The 24,571-nt window shown below is 35.8% G+C and overlaps 2 protein-coding genes across 2 annotated transcripts; both read right to left on the bottom strand.

The window, feature by feature from the left end:
- On the bottom strand, positions 1 to 792 carry LOC149407738 (uncharacterized). The gene has a single exon (XM_089621686.1). It carries the CDS (start codon positions 790 to 792, stop codon positions 1 to 3), a length of 792 nt encoding a protein of 263 aa, XP_089477812.1.
- Positions 793 to 6,499: 5,707 nt separating this feature from the next.
- Positions 6,500 to 11,377, bottom strand: LOC149407737 (RNA-binding (RRM/RBD/RNP motifs) family protein). The gene is made up of 6 exons (XM_089615253.1): positions 11,034 to 11,377; positions 10,757 to 10,904; positions 10,267 to 10,493; positions 8,991 to 10,179; positions 8,061 to 8,149; positions 6,500 to 7,140 (listed from the first exon to the last, which is right to left on the bottom strand). The coding sequence occupies exons 3-5, from the start codon at positions 10,489 to 10,491 to the stop codon at positions 8,106 to 8,108; spliced, it is 1,458 nt and encodes a 485-aa protein (XP_089471379.1). The 5' UTR covers positions 10,492 to 10,493; positions 10,757 to 10,904; positions 11,034 to 11,377; the 3' UTR covers positions 6,500 to 7,140; positions 8,061 to 8,105.
- Positions 11,378 to 24,571: the final 13,194 nt, after the last annotated feature.

Below are 24,571 nucleotides of genomic sequence, written 5' to 3'. Positions count from 1 at the left end.
CTATTGTTTCTCATTAGCCTCTTTAACATTATGCTTGTGGCTAGTGAGATAGCAGGTAGGGGAGGTTGCCTGGTTTCCTCTTATCTCTCCTATTCCTCCAGGCATGGGAAATCGAATACATTGGTGAAAGGTTGAGGGCACGGCCCTCATCCTATGTATCCATGGTCGTCCCAAGATGACGTTGTAGGGGGAGAGACATTCCAGAACCTGGAATTGAACTATCTTGTTTACTCTGTTTGTCTTTATGGGCAATTTAATGGTCCCTAGTGATAGAGTAATCGACCCACTGAAGCCTGTCAATTGGGTTTGTTCCCTTTCTATCTCGGATTCTTTGATCCTCATCCTCGTGAGGGTGTCCTTGAAGATGATTTCTACAGAGCTTCCTCCGTCGATTAGGACTCGGGCGACCTCGCAGTCGAACACGTCGATCGTTATCACAAGTGCGCCGTCGTGCGGGTCTGTTTCCCCTGAGGCTTCTTTTTCAGAGAACGAGATTTGAATATCCTGTTCTGCTCCAATTTTGGTGGTCTTGTTCATCAAATGATGTTGATGAGCTTTAATTGAATTGACGGAGCTGTTGCAAAATTTTGAACCGCCCATTATGAAGTCCACCCGATGTTTTGCGGTGGTCGGCGGGGAACCAGGTTCCCATTCATCAGTGGGCCTAGACCTCTTAGGGGAGGGGTTAATCCTCCCTCGATTGTTGTTGAAGATCTTTTTTTTGGGCGGGGGACCCAAATCGATGTTCTTTAGTTCCCCATTTGCATATTTTTCAGCCAAGACTTTGCGCATAATTTCACAATTTACGTGGCGTGGCCGTTAGTCTGATGGAAATCACAGAACGCGTCCGGGTCCCTAGTCCATTTTTTCGCTTGGGGACCTCCTTCCTTGTTTTCATCTCCTATGTTGAAAGTAAAACCCAGAGGGGCATGTTGCTTTCTGACTTGTGGCCCGGGGCCTTGGGGGTTGGCCCTTCGGGGGTTACCCCCGACGTTTACGGGCTGCACCCATGTGTTTCCATGTGGTTTCTTTTCGGCCATACGCTATTTTGCTAAGGAAGTGAATTCCTCCTCAGCCTTAGCGTAGTTAGCGGCCTTGTGAATTGCGTCTTCCAAAGTAAGGGGGCGGTTAACAGTCATCTCTAGCTTGAATCTCGATTCATGCTACAGACCGTTCCTTAGAGAGATTATGGCAGATTCGGGATCAACGTCAGAGATTTTTTAGAGTACCATCCTTGTAGTGGACCATGTAGCCCTTCAAGGATTCGTTCTCCTTCTACTAGACCCCCAACAAATCTGCTTGTTGGAATCTAGGATTAAGAAAAGATTTATCGCTTCTGGCAAAAGGCGGAATATAAAAAATTTCTTTAAAAACTCGTAAAACGTTTTTACAACCTAGACAAAGTGCATGAACATATAATTTAAAATTTTAAAACTACATTTAGTTTTTTACTCGGTACTAACCTTGAATGGAGCTTGAACGTTGAGAAGCCTTATGAAAGGTTGAAACGCTCGTCTCCCCACGCAGCTCGCCTCTCCCACTAGTCTTCTTGAACCTGTGAGCAACCATGAAAGTTTCTACCACTAGAGTCTTTGAGTATGGTTAGGATTTAGTGTGTGGGCACTTTTAAACACTATGACACAAGAACAAGTCTTTGAGCCAAAGAGCTAAAACAAAATGCTAGGTCTAACGAGGACCTAGGTGCCAAAACAAAAGGGACAAGAAGAGATAGAGAGAGAGGGAGGCCGGCTACAACTTAGAGAGAGAAGCTCTCAATCTCAAAATTGTATGTTGTGAATTGTGAATGAGGTGGGGTATTTATAGGGGGAGAATTACCTTGAAAAGGTAGTTTCCTCTTCTCTATTAAATATCACATATTCGTGAGCAAATATTTGGTTTCCTTTTTCCTTACCTTGGACGTGCAACATGATGCACCAAGTCCTTGGATTTGTTTCCTCATTTGTTTGCTTCCCTCTTGGCCGCCCCCTTTGTTTTCCTTCTAGATGAAATTTGTTTCCTCTTTTTCTTTTGGCAAGTATCTTCATACATCAATGAACAAAATAATCTCTCTTTCCTCTCTATGTTGGACGGTTTGGAGGGCTTCTAGAACATGCTTCTAGATGTTTCTTCATTTGTTCATGACAACGTAAGAAAAACCAATTAAGAATTTTCACATAAAATTCCATGAAATGAAATTCAATCCTCAAGGCCCAAATTTCTCAAGTGTGGCCCAGTGATTAAATGCATTCTCATCATATGACAATGTCAAAAAAACTTATTTATTGACATTCATACCATCCCATGTCCAAAAGGACAAAATTACCTTTAAGACAATTTTCGTAAAACTTGTCTAGTTCAATTTTTGAACTTGTTTTGACTTAGCTTTCATGTTTAACTAATCCTACTCTAATGACTTGTGGTAGTGACCTCATGGATCCAAATGAACAAAGCTGGGCTAGCATACTTGGACTCAAAAGTTCACAAACATTTTCCAAGTTCTAGTTTAATGTCAACTAACTCCACTAAAGAGTTGACACTAAAATCTCTCGGTTCAAATGAATATATTTTCTACTCTATAATTCTACTTAATTGTAATGAGTGGATCCATGGAATATTATCTATGTTTACCCTTCATGAATATCATCAACTAGATGGGATTTACAAAATTACCATTTTACCCTTCGACTTGGACTCAAAAGTTCACAAACATTTTTCAAGTTCTAGCTTAATGTCAACTAACTCCACTAAAGAGTTGACACTAAAATCTCTCGGTTCAAATGAATATATTTTCTACTCAATAATTCTACTTAATTGTAATGAGTGGATCCATGGAATATTATCTATGTTTACCGTTCATGAATATCATCAACTAGATGGGATTTACAAAATTACCATTTTACCCTTGTAGTTGTTATTTCCTAAACTCCTTTGTCGCTTGTGAACAAGTTAGAAACAATGTATTGACGAGGAGCTAACAAGTCACATTAATTCATCCAAAAGAGTCATGACTCAATTTGGACACTGCCCAGTTCATTTATTCACATTCCAAGGAACAAAGCATGAGGTGATATACATTGCATTTCAGCAAAGCATGAGGTGATATACATTGCATTTCAGCAATCTTATACATGAATTCCATATCTATGAGATCTTCACAAAGTTGTTCATGACATCTTCATAACTTAGTACTTCACCAATAGGTCTTGTCTATATCACATAATGAGTCTAGAGCTCTGACTTTCTCAAATGAGAGTACATAAGCTATGAAATGACATGTCTCATTTTAGGATTGAGATAAGCATGATGCAATTCATACATAGTGACTCCGAGACATAAGAGGTTAAATGCTTTGTTCTTATTCTGTCTCTAGAAGTGCACTAGTCAATTCAGTACCTTCAAAAGATACCTAGGAAGAACTATAGAGTCTCCAACTGCCTCATAACCAGACATCATAGATTCTCCTAACAATCATACCTAGATCAATAGCCCTTTTATCCTTAGATTGTGAATATACTGTTTTAAGCAAACCATGAAGAGTTTGTTCATGCAAATCTATATTTGACTCTTCATTTGTTGTTAGGTTTGTTTAAGGACTAAAGACTATAGTTTATCATAAAGCTTCAAACAGACAAAGGAAGAATGAATGAACGTTTCAACTTTTATTAATTATTCAGCCGTTACAAGCAATAGTCTTCGTATGACTTTATTACATCAAATGTACATAAGTAAAGACTACTACTCTTCTTGTAGGAACCATTGACAACACTGCTATTTTGACTTCGTCCTCTACAAACATCGAATAATGTCTTAGGAATTATACCGATAGTTTGGCAAAACTATCGATAGAGTTAGGCTCAAGTATGGAAAACCACTCAAAGGCAGTTCCACACAAGCTTTCAACGAACAATTGGCAGTACCCCGCCTCTTGTTCTCTCTCTGTCAGCATGGCCCGTCCCATCGCAATTCTGAAGGACATGATATAAGCCTTCAGGTTCGAAGTTCCATTGTACCGAGGAAGGCGAACCTTCCCAACGTCTCCAATGAAACGTCGGTGATGTTTTTAGCGAAAGGAGTCTTTCTCGTTTCTGCAACGAGTCGGTCTATCTCGGGGGCCGAGCTAGTCGCACTGTGAAACTTTGAGTGGACTGCTCTTAGTTCGGATGTCACTAATTCCTTGAATCTTTCAAACTCAGTCATGTTGGGTTCGCCTCCTTGACAGGGGCGAAGTCCCGTGCGCATTGGTGTGACTGTAGTGACTTCGGTCGGACTATAGTGGGTCTAGTTCTGCCCGCCAAAATACTGTGCGGTGAACATCTGGGAGGTCGTCGAAGGGCAAGGTCCAAAACTCGTTGGGAAAAATCCGGGGGGTGCTCCTGCCGGCGGGGGCAGTCCGGCTGGATCGATCGCAGCTTCAGTGGTGGCCTCTTCTGCAGTCCCTCCGAGCTGGGAGCTCGGACCGGGGGACTGATCTAGCCCTTGGGAGACTTGGATCCCGGTGAAGTCCAGGAGGACGCCAGGAGGAAGAACCCAACTCGTTTGCGCGGCTGACGCCGTGTTCCGAGCAGATTCTGAGGTGGTCGAGAGGGAATTCAACCTAGCATTAAGAATTCGGTTGGTTTCTTTCTGACTTTCTATTTTTTTTTGTTCAACATATCCAGGATGGCCCTGATCCCCGGAGGGATTTCCTCTCCTGATTCATAATGAGTCGGGGTGAAAGACATGATATTTTTTCTGGCAAACTTGTTTCTTTCGAGGTTTGTCTTTCCGAATGTCCCACAGACAGCGTCAAATTGTTGATGTCGATTTCGAGATCGTCAACAATCACAAATTATAATATGGTATTTGATTTATTTAAATATGGGTCTCAGAAGACTTCGTATAAGAAACAAAGATTTTATAAAAAAAATAAATGAATAATGGCAAACAAAAGAACTTAATACTTTTATTGATGACCAAATGTATTACAAAGGGGACGAGGTGACGAACTCTAGCAGACGAGCTCAACAATGAGAATATGGATAATAAATAAATATTGGAAGTAATTGCGTAGGCTTGTGTGCGAAAATCAACATATCGGCTTCTATTTATAACAGAAGAGGAGTTCATCGGGGAGGGCACGTGTTGATCAGTTCGACTCTGCCACGTCGCTGGCCGAAGTCGTCTCAGATCCGGTCTTCGTGGCGAAGTCTTCTATCTGACTAAGACTGGTTCCTTCGACTGAGTCAGCACGATCGACTCGTCCTTCCTTTGGCGAATTGGGCTGCTGATTGAGCTTGGGCCGACCTTCAAGAGTCGAATTGGGCTTGTATAGGTCGTCGAGAGTCGGGCTGGGTCGGCTGTTGGGCTTTTGGTCGAACTAAAGCCCAACTAAAGTGATTATTTAAAAAAAAATTGATTATTAACTCCCACACAGTAACACACCAAATTTGGCGTGATACTGTACCCACACTAAAATATAGTGTTGTATTTGCAGTATGATCGGATAAGATTTTGCACTATATTTGATGATATACCGTACGGTATGAGTACTTAGGATTTATATTGGGCAAGCAAAGAGTCAACTTTAATCATCGATCACAACCCTTCAATCTCTCTTTTCTTTTCTGAACTCTTTTTTATGGGAAAAGAGATTATAAATAGATACTCAAGTCTCTCCTCTTTTCCACCCAAAAAAAAACTAAAAGATGATAACATACCAATAAAGTAGAGAATAATAACTCGAAAGTAACCATAAACTCTCTCTCTCTCTCTCTCTCTCTCTCTCTCTCTCTAGGCTCTCCATCTCCCGCTTATCACGCTGCTCAAAGCATGTTTTGCCTGGTCTCCCACTCCAACATAAACAAACATCATTCGGTGGAGAGAGAGAGAGAGAGAGAGAGAGTTTTAAACAAAACTTGCCATCTTTTAATGCCTTATCTCATGTTCTATGACTCGGATTTATTTGTGTACTAAACCAATACATATCCAATTCAGCATGGAATATGGAAAAAGAAAGGCACTTGTAAATTATAGGTCACTCTGATAACTATGTTAACATATGAACGACTGACTTTGAATGATAGCATCTAATAAAACCCACTAAGTTTGACATCATTCAATTCTTTTCGCCTTTTAACAAACTTTTTCGATGGTGTGAAATGACATAGACATGTTTATTTACAATATTCTGTGCCCACCATGATTCAAGAGAAAAAAAGAAAAACCAGAATTTGTAGCCAGTTTGACAAAAATACCAACATGCTCCTAACATAGAATAACAGTTCAAAAAGTTCCTTCACTTAATATCATTTACACGTCTTTTTTTCATTTGTATTAAAGAATTATATTTGGTAGGTTGTTCTTTACATGGAAACTCTAATACAGAAATAAATCATTCCTAGACCATAAGAAATGAAAAGCATTGCAACAGTAATAACAAAAGAAATTTTTTAAAAAATAGTACAAGATAAGAAGATAAAAAATGCTACAAGTTGCGCAGCGAAAAAAAAAATTCGCAAACTAAGAATCAGAATATGAAATAGCTTATTCATGGGGTCCCTAGATGGGTATCCCTTTAATTGTTTCACACTAGTAACATCAACAAATAACCTGAAATACAATCTGCCAAAAAGACAAACCAAAATGCTCGGAAAAATTAAAAATTAAAAAAAAAATTAACGACCGAAGAAAAGTATTCCTCGCTGGAAAGCCATAACTTTTTTTCCCAGAGACATTACAGAAAATTGTAAGAGGAAAAAAAAAATCTTAAGTCTATTTTCTTTTTTTGGTTTTTGTTTTTTTTTTCCTTTCCCGGTATCGTCGTCTCACCAGAGATGCATGATACACTTTAAACTATATCCCGCAATCTGATTTTACATCTCACTCGAAAAAACAGAATAAAGAAACAAAAAAAAAAGCCTAAAAAATGGTGACTCAAAAAAACTCATTCCTGAACACAAAATCCATTGTAATTTTTTTTCTACCTCTAACTTAAATCCTCCGAAACGCGCACTCCAGTTAGAATTTACTAACCAAAATATCTGTAACTGAACATATATTAACGAGGAGGGTGTGCGAAATTCACATTTCACCTGCTTCGCCAGATCATCATCTCAACCTACAACGCTATCATTTTGAATTTATCGTACTAGGCAGCAATTCCTGAAATAAATTTAAGAAAACGGAAAAAAAAAATTGTGAGCACTAGAGTTTAATTCGCAAAAAGAATCGCAATAAATTAGTGCTTCCTTTTTTTATGAATTCAAATGTAGAAGCACGGATAAGGGTCAGGGCTTATATTTCTTAATAGGTAGATTATGATGACCATGATCTGAAAATTATATAATTATGAGCCGACTCTAGTATTAATCCATGACATTGATTAAGAACACTACACTTCGAAGTAAATTTATGGGCAGAGTTGGAAAAATATTTACGAGGCCAAGTCCATTATTTTTCTTCCCTAACTATTCACAGTTATTGGAGTTTTGATCAAGACTTCATATAATATTTTTTCCCCGGAACCTCACCACATTAAATTTCAAGGGAGCACATGGGTTGTTTAAATCCTTATATTATATGCAAAATTATTTATTTGTTAAAACTTCAAAGGACTGAAAAATATGGATTAAGTGGATTATAAAACTTACATTCCTAATCTAAATGCAAGCTTTACAAACATATCTTCATAAAATTCATTAATAATTAAACATCAAGATTACTAATGACGCGTCAGAAGATAATTTGCATAATGGAAGTTTAGTCCACAGTTATCACTCATTATATACTAATAAATATGAGCAATATCATACACATATGTTGAAGAAAAGAAATACAAAAAGGCTATAAAGTTATGATTGTATCCAGAGCATAACATGTGCATTAAGATAATATATTTTAGATTGTTCGAATTATATACACTAACTAGTTTCAGTAACCCTTAGATTTAAACTTGCTCATGGACCAATTCTATCATAATCTAGTAATGATTTGAAACAGAAATCCTATCATTAAGATTTTAAAAATTACGGATACAGAGACATGGATATTACTCATCAATAGTGGGCTGGGAATAAACTTACTAAATAGGAGCTCCAGTCGAAAAGAAGTGCTAAAATGCCCATCCTTCAAGAGAAAAAGGAATCTTCGTCCATTTGAGGGCTTACACTTCCTACTCCAACCAAAAGAAAAATCTTTATAAGAAATAGTAGCAGGCTTAAGGATGAAATACAAATACCTAAATGATGACATCGAGAGCTTCCAATGGGAAACTCATGCAGCTTCAAATCTTTACGAAAACCATTTTAAAGATCAAAGTACAATAAACAAAAAAAATATTTTTCTCATGATAGTCAAATAAGGGATACTATCACAAGAGAAATTGCAATCAAGCCCAATCAAGAAACGTCACCAAATCTTTTTTTTTCATTATTGTTAAATAAACTTGACATTACAGTTGAAATCAAAAGTTTTCTCGTCCCTCAAAAAATCCAAGGCTTGGATATTTAAAGGGATTGATTTATGCTTTGTAAACATAAACCACAGCTTTTGCACTTTGGCTGGATTTGGTAACATTTTTGTTATTGATAGAATCCATTGATATTAATTTCGATTTAGATTTTTACATGAAAAGAACGCATGAAATTAAATAATTATGTAGACGAAAATGGAAAGAACTAGTGGTTACTGGACCTAGCTTCTCTTATGGTTTTTCTCTGCTATAAACGCTAATGGATGATATCTAGAATAAACACACACGCGCACACACACACACCAACTATCTATATACCAGAAGAGTAGTGGTGTCTATCCGTTGGAAAAGCAATGACAGAGAAAGTATTTCTATAATTTTATCAGCTATGTGAAAGTAACCAATCATCCAAAATAAATGTATCTCAGATCTTCTTAGGATAAGTCACGATATCAATTAGTCTGAGCGTCGTTTAGATAATTGTTAACAGATTAAAATAAAGTCAGTTTCAGGATGATGTTAACAATCAGAAAGCTCTTACCTCTATGCGACTGTCTCTTGTTATAGCCACCAACATAACCGGGAGCGTTACTATTAGCAGAAGGATCCGAGGACGGGTTTTCAAACCCGTAAGAGAAAGAACCGGACCCTTCTCGCTCGGGGTTTGATAATCGCCAAGTGGGTTCCCCGTAACCCGAACCGCCACCATAAAACTCAGCAAAAGACCCGTCGAAGCCTCCGTTTGATGCAGGGAATGACGATGACGAGGCCGCATTCACGGCACTGTTTCTACCGTACCCTAAATTTCCGAGATTATAACCGCCGTCCCCGGCTCCATAGCCAAGGTTTCCATTGTTGTTTGAGACATTTCCACCACCACCTTGACCAGACATCCCCGAAGCACCCCAGTTGACCCCGCCAGAGTTACCAGGATTTCCACTTCCCGATCCAATGTACGGGCTTGAATTCTGGGAATTCGCGACGAGCCCTCCGTTTCCCCACATGTTACGGGTCACGGAGCTGAAGAAGGAGTTGTTTCCTCCGCTGCCACCGCCTTCATACCCACCGGCCCCGGGATTCGGAAACCTGTTATTAGGGTTATTTACGTAATACGGGTTCAATCCCCTTCCGTAGCCGAGGCTACTATTGTAATTCGCCGCGTTCCCTCCGAAACCCAAGGTCAGTCCTTGCTGGTCGAAATTGATTCCCACTCCGTAGCCAGAGCCGAACGAGGCGAACCCGCTTCTGGCACCGGCCACGGGGCTGAATCTACCGAGCCCATAGCTTCCGATGCTGCTCGGACTCGGAGTGTATCCGTTAAGGAAGCTGTTCCCGACCCGACCCAGACCGTAGTTGTACGCGCTGAGAGGACTACGGCTCGGACCGGGAGAGAGCTCTTTGGGGACCGCCCGCTTGACCTCGACCATCTTTCCGTTCAGCTCATGGAAAGTCTTGAGCAAAACCTTGTCCACCGCTTCTTCAGTGTCGTAGGTGATGAACCCGAACCCTCTAGGCCTCTGTGTATTGTGGTCGTACATCACCACAACGTCCGTGATTATTCCAAACTGTTCAAAGTACTTCTTGAAGTCACTCTCGGTGACTGTCGAGGCCAAACCTCCCACAAAAATCTTTCTGGTCCGACCGGGACCCGCCGGAGAGCCATGGACGCTCCCGCTGCTTCTACTCAAGATGTTCTGCTCGTCCCTCGGAACAGCCTTCTTTGCCTCGACCTGTTTGAAAACACAAGGAATGCAAGGGAAAAATGTGTGATCGATTCATGTGGCATGCACACACAATGCAACTATTTCAAAACTCACCATTCTTCCATCGATATTGTGTTTTTCTTTGATCACTCGATCCGCGACCGATGGATCGGAAAAGACGACAAAGCCGAACCCACGGGCCCGCCCGGTGGTCCGATCCTTCATGATCACAGCTTCGACGATCTCGCCGAAAGCACCGAAGTACTCCTTCAGTCTCTCCTCGTCGGTGTCCCAAGATATTCCTCCGATAAACAATTTACCATTGTCAGACTGCATCATTTCTACACACACACACCACAAGAGCAGCTTCAAATCAATCCCAACTCGGACCGAATTCGAAAATGTAAATCTAACCCAATGGAGAAATTGAGATTAACAAATTTATTTAGTATGATGGATCCAATCCCCAATTGAGGTTTGTTATCAATCGCAATGGTATACACAGCTCAATCAAATCTCGCACACTAAAAAGACTCATTTTCGCTTCAATCTCAATCAAATGAGGACAATGACAAGAAGAGTAACCAGGGAGAAAGAACATTACCTTCGTTTCAATATCAATGGCAGAACTCGAGAATTGTTTGTGGTCCGATGTGCGAAAATGAAAACTAAAAACACTTGCGTCTTCCGATTCAATTTAGAAAGGTACGATCGTTCGCCGATCAATCACTCGAACACAGAGCCAATCAAGCCTGGGAAAACCTCATCAACAAAAGAGAAAGCAAATCAGGCTAAGATCCGAAACCAAACATAACAGCGATTCCACAGAACAAGAGAAAGATAAGAGCAAATCCCGAATCCAGATTCCAATCAAAACCCACCGATTGACAGAAAACCAGATGCCAAATCAACCACGGAGCTAAGATCTGAAAGGAGGCAATGTTTATTTTTTATTTTTCTGCTCTATCTTCGTCTTTGGTTCGTTCAGACCTCCTCTCTCTTTTGAATATTCTTTTCTGGCCTAGAATCTCTACTGTTTTTCTTTTTTTGTTTTCCTCTTCTAGTTCTTTGAATTGTGTTTGTTTGATTACCAAATGCGAATTCAGTTACCGAACTGATTGCAAGCCATGGAAATGTATGTTTCTAGAGAGAGAGAGGAGTTCTAGAGAGAGAAAGAGAAAGAAGAGGTTTTCTAACGTGAGGAATATATAAGAGAGAGTCTGGTAGTAATGGAGGTAGAAGATTTTCTCTCCCTTTTTTTCTTCTTTTTTAAAAATTATTTTTGAGAAATGCGAAATTAGATTTGGAAAATAAAAGCCATTAAGATAAAAGAAATGAAATGAAATGGTAGGGGGATTATGTTAAGTGAGCATATTGCTTGTCCTCGCATTTCTTTCCATTTATATTTTTTTAGTTATTCAGAAAGTATATATAGTTACTTCTCAAAAAAAATAAAAAATAAAAGTATATATAGTTATTAAGCATAAATAAATATATAAATTGCGTGGTGGTCTATGGTTGATTGAGTGTGGGGGAGTGCATGGAATTTCAGCCTCATGTGAAGTGGGCCATCTCGCAAGGAATTGCTATTGATCTTGATGACTTTCTTATGGTCTCTTTTGATCACACCATGAAAAATTTTCTCAAAGATAAATTTGAATTTATTTTTATTATAATATTTTTAGGGTTGATGTAGCTAAATAGTCGATTTAAAGTTATGAATTTGCAAAATAACCTAGGTTTGTTTTAATTTAGTGAAATAGCCAAAATGTGCAGCAATCTGGTTTCAAAAAAAAATTTGACCCCAAGATTAATTTTTTTGAAAGTGATAAATTGCTTATAATAACTGTCAAAAAATTTAATCTTGGCTGTCAAAAAATTTTGAAAACGTAAATTTGGCTACTTTGCTGAAAAAGTTGAAACTTTGGCTACTTTGCTGAAAACTATTTTGTACAATTTTTTTCTATTTTTAAATAAATTTATTACGAAATTAAAAAAAAAAACATATTTTTATCATCTCTATTTCTCTTATTTCTAAATTCACTCTCTCTACACTCCAATAATAAAATAAATAAATAAAAAACACTATCTCACTCACTCAAAACTTATCACCGAATCAAAAATCCTCTATGCATATGTCTCTAGGTACATTTTTCTCTCATGTTCCTTGGATACAAATTAATCATTCTACAGCCAACTATATAGTCTTCTCTAAGCTTGTTAGGAACATTTAATTTATTTTATGTATAAACGGTAACTCTTTATCATTTGTAATATTGACAATATTTTTTTTAACTCTTCTATGTATATGGCACCATTGAAACTCGTCTTCCACAGTCGCAAATCGTTCCACCAAATCGAACTTCATTGTTTCGAGCATTGAAATCGCCGTCTCTGTAGAAGTTCTTTTTACAAAGTCAAATATTAATGATCTAATAGAGCTATTTATATATACATATTATTAGTTGATAGTTTGCTTTTACTACTTAATCACATTCGTGTAGGTTTTATGTGATTCATTTGGATCAATCATGGAGAATTGGTCAAACATTGTGATGTTTTAAAAAAGTTTGTCAAAATTTAGTTTGCAATAGTTTATCACATTGTAGCGATGTTATGGCTTGAAATATGTTTTCTCTGCTATGATTTATGATTATTTGTGATAAATTTGTAAGCATTTTTGTGGTTTTTCTATATGAATTGTGATATATTATAAAAAAAAATGCGATGAGTTGCAATGGCTTGCAAATAGTTTGGTTATAAAGTGATTTGCAATCGGTTGAGTTCTTTTTGGTAAATCTTCTAGGTTTTTTTTTATATTTTTTCATGCATTTACAGTATATATTATATGTTTTTTATGCAGAAGTACAATACTATGTACAATTATATTGTCTCATTGGATAATCACTTTATTAGGTGTGTGACATATAAGAGAAGATTTATGATGAACTTGGTGAGAGGTACATTTGTCAAATTTAGCGTGATGTATCGATCCACGTCTAGACACATAATTTTAGGTGAAGAATTGTATTTTATTAAGTTCTAATATATCATTCACTTCTTTCAATGATCAGATCGAGTAACCACATGCCATTTGAGTTAGGAACTACGGCTCATCATTTCAGAATATACTAGAGTATGTATTGATGAACAGTATTAGCATGATTTCATGACCGCCGAACAAAAAAAATAGCATGTGTGAATAAGAACTTAATGACATATAATTGAGTACTTAAACAACTTCGGATCCATCAAAGCGACCAATTTTTCAATTAGTATTAACTTGGTAGTGTTGATTTGGTTAGAATTATCTTATAAGCGTTACACAAGCTTGGCTCATTTTGTGACATTGACAAAAGGGCGACGGTGACAGAAGTCTACGTCAGATGGGGTTAAAAACCCAAAATAATCATAATCATAAAACAAATTCAAATAACCAAAAATAAATAAATTTGGCTAAGGGCGAGAGGATCATCAAAAGCATTGGGGCTGAGTATAGACTTGGCAAGGCCGGGAATACGGGGTCTAGTGGCGGAGGAGGGGGTTTGGGTAGGGATCAAGGGTTGGGCAGAGAAAGAAGGTATTTGGATGGAGGGTGGAGGATGGGAGGGGTGGTGGGGTTGCTCAAAGAAGTTTGGGCGAAGGGAGCAGGGTCTTAGATGGCAGGGTTGGATTGGGCAATGAGGGAGTGGCTGAGAAGGGTTGGATGGCGGTGGAGGGTTGGGGTGGCGTGGTTGGGAAGGATTGGGCTGGGAAGGGGTTGGAGAGCAGAGTCTAGAGGCTCGCCGTTGAGAGCCACCGTGCCTCCAAGGCTCCGGGTAGAACACTGCTACATTTCTGATCAATTCCTCTTATTCTAATTCCCGTATGAAGACTGAGACTAACATGGTTCCGCCAAATACCATCATTTTCTGCAACGAAAATCATAGCATTTAAATCGAAAGATGTCATGTGAGATTTTAGGGTTTAGGTTAAGAAATGTTGGAATTTATGTGTTTGAATGCTTAGAAGTTGACTGTTGAATTGTTCAAAATCAGGGTGTTTCATTTGGTATGTATTTCAGTAAATTTTGTCTATTGTTTAGATTTGATTAAGTAGCTAAACGTGTGTGTGATTAGTTTAATAGTTTTGATTATTGGGCTTATTTGGATTCTCAAGTATATTTTTCTTTCTTTCTTTCTTTGAAAGTAAATAATTGAGTGCACAAAGAAATGAATTAGTTTTGTGCGACTTGGGCCAATAATTGTAAATATTTACTATGGGAAGAGTATATTAACTATGAAAGTTAATACTATTTACATTGGCAGTTAGTATTATTGACTGCTGTAAACATAGCTCGAAGTTTGTTTAAGATCGATCTGACCTAAAGAGTTAATGCTTTCCGAAGAATAGCGCACATACCTGCACCCACCATCTATTCGGGAGCGATGCCGAATTCATAATGAGTGAGCCGAAGATAATTTGATAAAAATATTAAGTGTGAAAGTCAATATTATATACATTGACATTTAATAACATTAACGGTTCAGGTTAATGTTATTAACCATTCGATTCATTAGACAAGAATATAGAAAATATTTTTACTGGTAACAAGATTAATGATTGTTTTGTTACTATTAATAAGATTAACTTTGAGATAAACTATTGTTCTTGTTAATGTTAACAAGGTTAACTATTTTTATTGTTAACGTTAATAAGATTAACTATTAGATTAACTCTTGTTCTTGTTACCGTTAGTGAGATTAACTATTGTTCTTCTCACCGTTAATGAAATTAAATATTGTTGAGCTTTATTAATTAAGACTAACTATTTTCTTGTTACCATTATTAAGACTAACAATTGTTATTGTTACCATTAATGAGATTAACTATTGTTCTTCCTACTGTTAATAAGATTAATTAGTGTTGAGCTTGATTAACTAAGATTAACTATTTTTTTTATCGTTAATAAGATTAAAAATTGTTATTGTTACAGTTAATAAGATTAACTATTCTTCTTATTACCGTTGATAAGATTTATTTTTGTTTTTGTTACCGTTAATAAGATTAACTATTGCTCTTAATATCATTAATAAGATTAACTATTATTGAGATTGATGAACATGGTTAACTATTGTTATTGTTACCGTTAATAAGATAAACTATTGTTCTTGCTACTGTTTATAACATTAAATATTTTTCTTGCTACCGTTAATAAGATTAACTATTGTTGAGGTTGACTAACTAAGATTATATTTTTTTGTTAACGTTTATAAGATTAATTAACAATTGTTATTGTTACCGTTAATAAGATTAACTATTGTTTTGTTACCATTGATAGGAATTACTATTGTTCTTAGTAATAAAATTAACTACGAGATTAACTATTGTTCTTATTACCGTTAATAATATCTATTATTGTTCATGTTACTTTTAATAAGATTAATTGTTAGATTAACTATTGTTCTTGTTACCGTTGATAAGATTGACTATTTTTCTTGTTATCATTAAAAAGATTACCTATTGTTCTTGTCACCATTGATAAGATTTATTTCCGTTCTTGTTATTGTTAATAAAATTAACTGACAAGATTATATGAAGGTTAGTATTATTTAGGGGAAATGGTGGTAAAAATACTCAATGTTAAGACAAAACACTACTTATATACTCATTCTTATTTTCTTAGGCAAAAATACTCAAAATTTCAAATTTAGTTACACGTAAATACTTTGTCGTTAAAATTTTTGTTTAAACTTAACGGTCCGAGTAGTAACGGATCCACTATAACGTAACATGTGGTATTTTTGTCAAAGAAAAAAACTTTGAGTATATAAATAGTATTTTGACCAAACATTGAGTATAATTGCCACCGTTTCCCCTATTATTTACTCAAACAATTAATAATATTAACAATTAAAGGTGTTATTAGGATATTGAAATGTTATTTTAACAAAGGAGATTAGATACTTCCTAAACATGTTAATAGTTAGACTACAATTTTAAAGAAGAGAGGCTATTTGGGCTAGTTACTTAGCATCCCCTTAAAAAATCACAAAAATTATTTATTTCTAAAATTTGCTAAAATGATATATTTTTTTATAATTGTATTACCGAGCTATAAGATGTTATGGCCTCATGATCAAAATATATACAAGGTTACTTCTACTGTTTTATATTTTTTGTTTTTTTTTTTTCCTTTTTTAAGCTCATGCTTCACTTTGGCAAATGAATGAAAAAGAAAAAAAAACAAAGAATATAAAACCATGTTGTCACGAAATCACTAAATTATGCGACCATGTTATCACGAAACTGCTAAATTTTGTGACGACATTGTCACGATACTGAAAATTTAGCAATTTTGTGATAACATGGTCACAAAATTTAGGATAAAAAAATATGGTCAAGATCGGTCTTGAAAAAAAAAACTAGTCTCCGAGGGCTTCGCATTGATACGAAAATTGTCAAAAAAATGAAGGAAGAAATCCAAGGTTATGAACTTTTAAAATTTGGGTTTCTTTTGTCACTTCTTTCTCTCTCTTCTTTTCCTTCTTCTTAAGGGTAGATTTGAAGAAAAATAAATTCTCTCTCTTACCTTAGTTACTTTTTTGAGAAAAAGTCCAAACCCCTCTTTTTACTCATTCCAACGTTGAAATAGGGATATCTACAAATTGTTGGTGATTATGCACCAATATAACTATGCAGAAATAATTAATTATGCTACTTAACTAGTTAATTAAGGTTATATAACAAGATCTAGATTTACTTTAATTAATATTAAGCAGGAGAACAATATCAAGCAACCGAATTATACAGAAGAGTCATTAGAAAAACTTACGGGTTTCTCCTTATATACAGAAACTTTAATCAAGTTCTTTAAGATCCCGTTCTGAGCTCCAATAACTCGATCTTCTAGTTTAGCTCCCACGATCAGATCTTTGGGTACTCTCGTGATGATGGACTTGATGATGACACCTTAGTCTTCCGAAACGTAATCTTCGAGATGAATAAGAAGAAAGTGTGGGCACACTCTGAATCTCACTACGACTCTGATTTATGATTTCAGATCGTACCGTGTTTATGGGAACGGAATCACGGAATCCCGAGGGGGAGAGAGAGAGAGAGAGAATTTCGTCTGACACAGGGGAGTTAGTCGAAATTTTTAGCTATCAGCTTGATTGATTTTTGCTTTCTCTTAGACCCCTATTTATAGTGGTAGAAGAGAGATATTCTAAGAATCTCCTATGTATATTTATTATCCTTTATTCTTTCATATTTTGTAGTTAAGCATGAACCGTTGGATCTTGACTACATATCCTACTTTTTCTCTCATCCATCATATCATAATCTAGCATATTATAATTCCTTATTTTTCTCCTATCTTTAAGGAATCTAGATATTTGAGAATAATGAGGAGAATATCTTATTTCCTTATTTAATAGAGAGAATATCTCTACCATTATTATTCTCCTAGATATTAGAAAAAATTAATTATAAGAGAGAATAAATGACAATATCTTATTTCCTTATTTAATGGAGAGATAATATCTCTACCATTATTATTCTCTCTCTTATTTAATTAGTTACCTGATTTCTTTTTCACAAATCTAGCAACTAATTAAAGAGAGAATATTGAGTATTTTTTTACCCAAAATAGGCGCCCATTATTGCTGGTACTGGGCCAAGGAATTTCAAATTTTATAGTGTCCATAAGGCCCAACTTAAAATTCAATTAATCATTACTTGATCCAACAATAAATAATTAATTCCACTATAAATATTCAATTCGGCAAATAGACAAATTTCCGAAAGAATGCTGCTAAACAATTTACAGCTGTGAAATTGTAATAATAATATTCATTATTATCATAGAGTTCTTATCAGTCTTTATTAGAGCCGAATCGGGGACTATGGGCCTAGTAATAGAAGCTTAACAAATCCGATGAAAAAGACGAAATAGCTCTTTCTCTTTTTTCATCGATTCGTTTAATCTTGGTCAAATACTCCACTATGTAAGCCAAGACTGAACCCTCCTTTATACTAGAATTATATTTACTCATCGTGACGAGTGTCCACTGATATAGTCAGTTCGTGATCAAGATCCTCCAGGTTCAACCCGTATCGAGAAAGGTCAATTATTCTGTTATACCTTTCTTGATACTTATATTCCCTAAGCACTGTTGCTGCTCCAGCGAAAGATTATTCTGAACGCTACTTACTTCGTAAGTGCGTGCAATCTATCGGTTCTAGAATCAACCATTAAATGAGTGAACATTTGCCTTCTTTTAGGAAGGCTTGATTCTATATCTGTGAATCATTTTCCGCTCAGATCATATCTCGGATTCCCGAGACATAAATTTAATCAGCGTCTCAGTAACCTTTAACGAAATGAGTCAGAGAACCTGGCGATATGACCTAGAAGTCCATGATCACTTCAGGATTTAGATCAAGTCTCACTGTGACCATCATAAGCAACCCCGGTAAACGACACATCTATAACCAAAGTTCGTTCAGGTCGTACACTTACCACAAGTGCAGAATGCTCCCACTAAGTAATTAACCTTCACTTGTGTTCCACATATATGATTTTAGATTCAGCTATCCAGTCATGAATAAATCATCGACCATGTTTTAGTTCACTGCCTGAACTCGGATGCCCAGCATGCGATTCAGTTTAATATGGAGACTAAGGATTGATGAATGTTTGATAAATCTTTTATAAGAAATAGCCGCTTTCAATTCAAATAGATAATAAATGTCGAACTTTATTTTATTAAAAATTTCAACGAGAATTACAAATAAAATATTCTCGTGGGCAAGAATTCCTAACACACATAACATGTCCATGCATTTTCATTGGCATATATTTTTGTGGAAATAGTTAAAAGTTATCGTTTTTCGTAAGTTTGTTCAATATTAACCGTTGAACCTTCTAATTTTCATAAATAACAGTTAACTAGATTTCAATAACAGTTAACCAGATTTCAATAGTTGTTGACCAGATTTCAATAACAGTTAATCAGATTTTAATAGTTGTTGATCATATTTCAATAACTTTTAACTAGATTTCAATAACAGTTAACTAGATTTCAATAGTTGTTGACCATATTTCAATAATTGGTTATCAAATTTCAATAATTGTTTACTAAATTTTTGAAACATGAGGGTATAGAGACACGATTACTAGTGAAATATTTTGAAAATATAAACGAAATGTGAAAAATGATGCATGTTTTAAATTAGTTATGTAATTTTTCCCTTTTTAACCGGCTTCTAAAATTGTCAGGCCCAAACATGTGAAAAATGAAATATATACTGTAGAAGTTTATTAATTAGAGAAATTGCACAATTTTCCACCAATTTCATAACATTTTCCAACTTTCCACCAAAAGACTAATTTTTCCCAAAATGCCACCATCTATGTCAACAATGTTGACATCTATTTTTGCCATTCACTATGAGATGTCAACATTGTTGACATAGATGTCAACAATGTTGACATCTCGGTGGTATTTTGGGAAAAATTAGTCTTTTGGTGGAAAGTGGGAAAATGTTATAAAATTGGTGGCAAATTGGGCAACTTCTCTATTAATTATTAGAAAAATATTATTATATGAGACGTGATGTATCTGCTTTGACTTGATCATGATCGAATATATAGGATTTTATGATTGTTCTGATTTGGGGCTAATACGGACGGAATATCATAACTTGGGGGAATTATTGTTTTGAAGTTGAGAATGGTCTATTGTATCTAATCTCTTAGTGCAATCCACGAAGGTGTTTTTTTTTTTTTTTTTTTTTTTTTTTAAATATAATTCCTTAGCTACCTAATCGTACACGCCTATACCAGCATGCAAAAATAGTATCAACTTAATATCATTGTGACTAATATAGTGTATTATATGGCAATATACAGTCATTTCGTCAATTAGCCAGATTGTTTCATCCACAGTAACTTGTGTTTGTCCAATTATTTAGCATAGCTGAACATCACTATATAATACACACACAAATTATTTATGATGCATTTTTATAATATTGGTCAAAATTTTGAATGAAAAAGGGGTCAATTTTACTCTAAAGTTTTTTCAGTTACTGCATTTCTTTTAATCATTCCGTGACGTGTTGAACATTGCTCAGAATTAAATGATTCTATTTCAAATTTCAATATACTATGACGTACATTATGTACATGCAATGACAAAACAGACTTAGGAGATCAAATGTGAAAAATAAAATTTAATGGGATTTTTTTTAAAATTATTGAAGTGCGGGCAAAAACTTGATTTACAAAGAGTTAAGCCAATTTCTTGTTCTATTTAGTAGATAACAAAAAAACCCCTTAAGTATTTGTTGCAACTAGATAATCATCTACTTGTTTTTAAGGATATAACTCAAGTTTCATTTTATTAGAAAAATAGTCCACCAGACCGAAGTTAATTTAATTAATTGAAACTTAATTTAATTAACTTCTGTCTGATGAGCTATTTTCTTAATAAAATAAAACTTGAGCTATATTTTAAAAAAGAGTGGGCTATTGGACTACTAACTTAACTGCTCCTAAAAAAACTATGGGTCACTAATTTAAATAATAACAACAAAATTGTATTGCAACTAGCCATTCCACTAGCTCATTATAATATTTTATCTCAAATTTCATTTTATAAAAAAAAATAGGCTACTAGATCCGCAGTAAATTAAATTAAGTAAGAGTTAATTTAATTTACTGCGAACCTGCTGAATTATTTCTTTTTTAATAAAATGAAATTTGAACTGCTTTTGAAAATGATGATGAGCTATTTAGCTATTAGTCTAATTGCTCCTAAAAAGAAATTATAAACACATATTGTAATAATAGAAAGAAATCAAGAAAAAAAAATCCGGGGCCTAATCAATATGTAACTTAACTGCCCCTAAAAAAACTATGGGTCACTAATTTAAATAAAAACAACAAAAATGTATTGCAACTAGCCATTCCACTAGCTCATTATAATATTTTATCTCAAATTTCATTTTATTAAAAAAAATAGTCCACTAGATCCGCAGTAAATTAAATTAACTATAAAATGAAACTTGAACTGCTTTTGAAAATGATGATGAGCTATTTAGCTATTAGTCTAATTGCTCCTAAAAAGAAATTATAAACACATATTGTAATAATAGAAAGAAATCAAAAAAAAAATCCAGGGCCTAATCAATATGTAACTGGTTAATTATAATTGAAGTGAGAATTCACTTCAAATAATCTCAATTTTTTTAAAATAGATAAAACTTTATTTAACTTTTTTTAATGGGCTTCAAACTCTCAATTTTAGGGTTTCATATTCATACCACTCATTATATTTAATTGAGAATTATGGAGCTATACTGGAATATAAAATTAAATAATATTTTTATTGAAGATGAAAGTTGAACAATACACGTAAACTTGATCTTCAAAGCTTGAATTAGAAAGAAAATTAATCATAAAGCAATAATAAGAAGATTGGATGTCGATTTTAAGAGTCTGGGTTTCCATTCATAACTAATGATTTACCATTCAAGTTGAAATAGTTTTCTCAAATTACCTCACGAGGCATTTCCTACTCGACCTAAATCATCCGAGGTGGTTTGAATGACAGAGTTGGATCAACTCTAGTCCTCCGCAAAGTCTAAGTTCTTCATGTGACTACATCATTTGCTTGATGCTCAGATTTGAGACGTACAAATAACTTGATCTCGACACACTTATGCTGAGCTCGATCCTCGCCATGGATATGGATAGTGGGTCGTGTTCTTCACTACTGAACCATGAATTCAGAATAACAAGACCCATTTTCTCTTAGAAAAGATAACAAAGTTCTACATCGACCGTTCAAACTATTGAGGTGAGAATTCACGTATAGCAGTTTAATTGTTCTTATCGTTCACCGACCTATAAACGTTCAGGTAATTATAAATGTATTTTGTACGCACAATGTATTTCTTAGCTCAATCCAAATCGAGTTCTGAAGTGTTTTGATGTTAATTTATAGTTTTCTTTGTTTTTTAGGTTGATAGTGAGCTACGTGTTTGGATCTTAAAACAATTTTGGTGGAGATTTGAAGACTTTTGGACAAATTAGAGAAAAATAAGAAATGTAGCGTATTCTTATGCATGATTTTTAAAAGTTTGTGTTGGGTCAGATTTTCGCAAGGTAGAAATGACGCACCGAGAGCAAAAACGACAACGCAAGCTCATACGTAAATCTCAAGTTCACAAGAGAAATCTTTTGGTAAAACCTCGAATCAACCTTGACTCTTGACGCCAACTCATTTTGGGCACAAAACAAACCTGATGGCGCCAACCTGCCATGTCGTCAACCTGATGATGACACCAACTTGAGGTGACGCCAACCTGATGATGCCACTAACTTGATGGTGTCGCCAACCTGATGGTGGCAATAACTTGATGACATCGTCAACCTGTTGGTGTCGTCAACCTGATGGTGGCACTAACTTGATGACGTCGCCAACCTGATGGTGTCGCCAACCTGATGGTGGTACTAACTTGATGACGTCGCCAACCTGATGGTGGCAATAACTTGATGACGTCGCCAACCTGATAGTGTCGTCAACCTATCATGCCGTCAACTTGATGGTGACACCAACTTGAGGTGACGCCAACCTGATGACGCACCAACCTGAGGTGACGCCAACCTGACGGCGCCAATCCAGAATGCCACCTACTCCAGGTTGCCGCCAACCCCAAAAATCCACCTAGAGGCAGTTGTCGCCAACTCCTCTAGCTATGATGCCGCCAACCTTCCCAAGGCTCCTTGCCACCAACCTGCCAAGGGCTTCTTGTCGCCAACCTGCCCAAAGCCTCTTGCCGCCAACCCCACTTGCCACAAGGCAAAACTTGCCTCCAGCCTCTCTTTCCTTCAACTCATAACCAAGACAAGTCTCAAACCTCTATAAATACCTCTCTCAACTCTCTCTCAAGGTAAGTTTATCTCAACTTGGAAAAACTCTACAAAAATCACACCACGGCTTTCTCTATCTAAAACACATAGAGACAAGCATAAATCGTTCACCAAGAACACAATACAACACGACTAATGTTGAGCGTCGAAGCACGCGTCGAGGAAAAACCCTCCGCGTCCCTCTAGATTCATGTTTTCTTGTGCTTAGGTGAAGGTACGAGGATTCAAAGATCCAGCAAGGAACTCGAAGGATTTGAAGATCCAAGAACAATGAGCAACGTGAAGAACACAATGACGTGAAGACTCGAAGAAAAGGGTTGAAGGCAAGGTCAAGAGAGATTACGGGTTGAAAGCAAGGCTTTAGAGAGAGATTCAAAGGGTTGAAGACTCAAAGAAACAAAGACTCAAGAGCCCGACGAACGCGAGAAGCACGAAGGAAATTCATTGACGAGACATGAACGACAAGAAGAGAAGAACTTCACCAAACTTAACCTACGTACGATCATTGAGTCCGACCATAGATCAAAACACGGATGGTTCTTAGTGCTAATCCAAAAACGTGATTAACAGTTTGGATTATTTTTTACATCATCAAAATACCTACTAAATTTTCAAACACCAATTTCCAGTTTTGAAAAAAATATGAACATCAAAATTGAGCTTGCCATTTTGGTCACTTTGTTGAATATCCTTTCAATTTTTCAATTTTTTGGTCGGAAACGAAGCCTCTTTTGTTTCGGCAAAAGGAAGAAGACAAATATATAGGAAGAATAAGAAGAATAATTAGTCATAAGAGTAAGAGAGAATAAATTTGTTTGAAGCTCTCTCTCTCTCTCTCTCTCTCTCTCTCTCTCTCTCTCTTAAAAACTAGTTTCACAATTTTCACAAAAGTAAAGATTAAAGATAAAGAAATTCCTCATATATAGTAGTGTAAGAACATCACTTTGTATCTGTTAGGGAATTTGTAAATACCTACGTCATCTACACTTTCATATTCATCTTTGCAGTCAACTTGTCCATTATTTATTGAATTAATGACTTTTTTGCTACTTTGACTATGAAGATTTTAACAACCGACTCTTAAAACTTTGAAAGTTGTCGTTTCACCTCTTCACGTTACTTCATGTTAAACTCCGATTCATTTTTAGTACTTCTCTTAGAATTATCGTGAAAATTGACTAGAAATGGCCATGTGCTGATCACATGTTTAGTAAAAATGAGGACAAAATTGTAATCTTAGAATTTAAGGAGAAATAATAATTAAAAGTAAATACTTTATCTCTTATATTAAAGGGAAATTGCCAAAACTACTACCTATATGATAACTTTTTCTTATTTTCCACCAAATGCATAATTTCGACACCAATGCCACTAACACCTATGCAAAACTACCAATTTACCATTCACTTCTTACATTCTTACAATCTCACCAACACTCTATGCTCTCTCTCTTTCTCTCTCTCTCTCTCTCTCTCTCTCTCTCTCTTCGCATCAGTC

This window comes from Urtica dioica, chromosome 1 (genome assembly GCF_054948205.1).
Source record: "Urtica dioica subsp. dioica isolate 48M chromosome 1, U.dioica_male_clone48M_v1_H2, whole genome shotgun sequence".
Taxonomy (NCBI): domain Eukaryota; kingdom Viridiplantae; phylum Streptophyta; class Magnoliopsida; order Rosales; family Urticaceae; genus Urtica; species Urtica dioica.
Note: the sequence above shows the minus strand (reverse complement) of the source record. Positions and strands in the feature narration are given on the sequence as shown.

What these genes read in the sequence shown, in the direction of transcription:
- LOC149407737 (XM_089615253.1), bottom strand. Translation starts at nt 10,491, where the DNA reads ATGATGCAGTCTGACAATGGTAAATTGTTTATCGGAGGAATATCTTGG. An exon ending in ACAATATCGATGGAAGAATG is followed by an intron (nt 10,180 to 10,266) that starts GTGAGTTTTGAA and finishes GTTTTCAAACAG; the next exon opens with GTCGAGGCAAAGAAGGCTGT. An exon ending in CAAGAGACAGTCGCATAGAG is followed by an intron (nt 8,150 to 8,990) that starts GTAAGAGCTTTC and finishes TGGTTGGAGTAG; the next exon opens with GAAGTGTAAGCCCTCAAATG.
- LOC149407738 (XM_089621686.1), bottom strand. Translation starts at nt 792, where the DNA reads ATGCGCAAAGTCTTGGCTGAAAAATATGCAAATGGGGAACTAAAGAAC.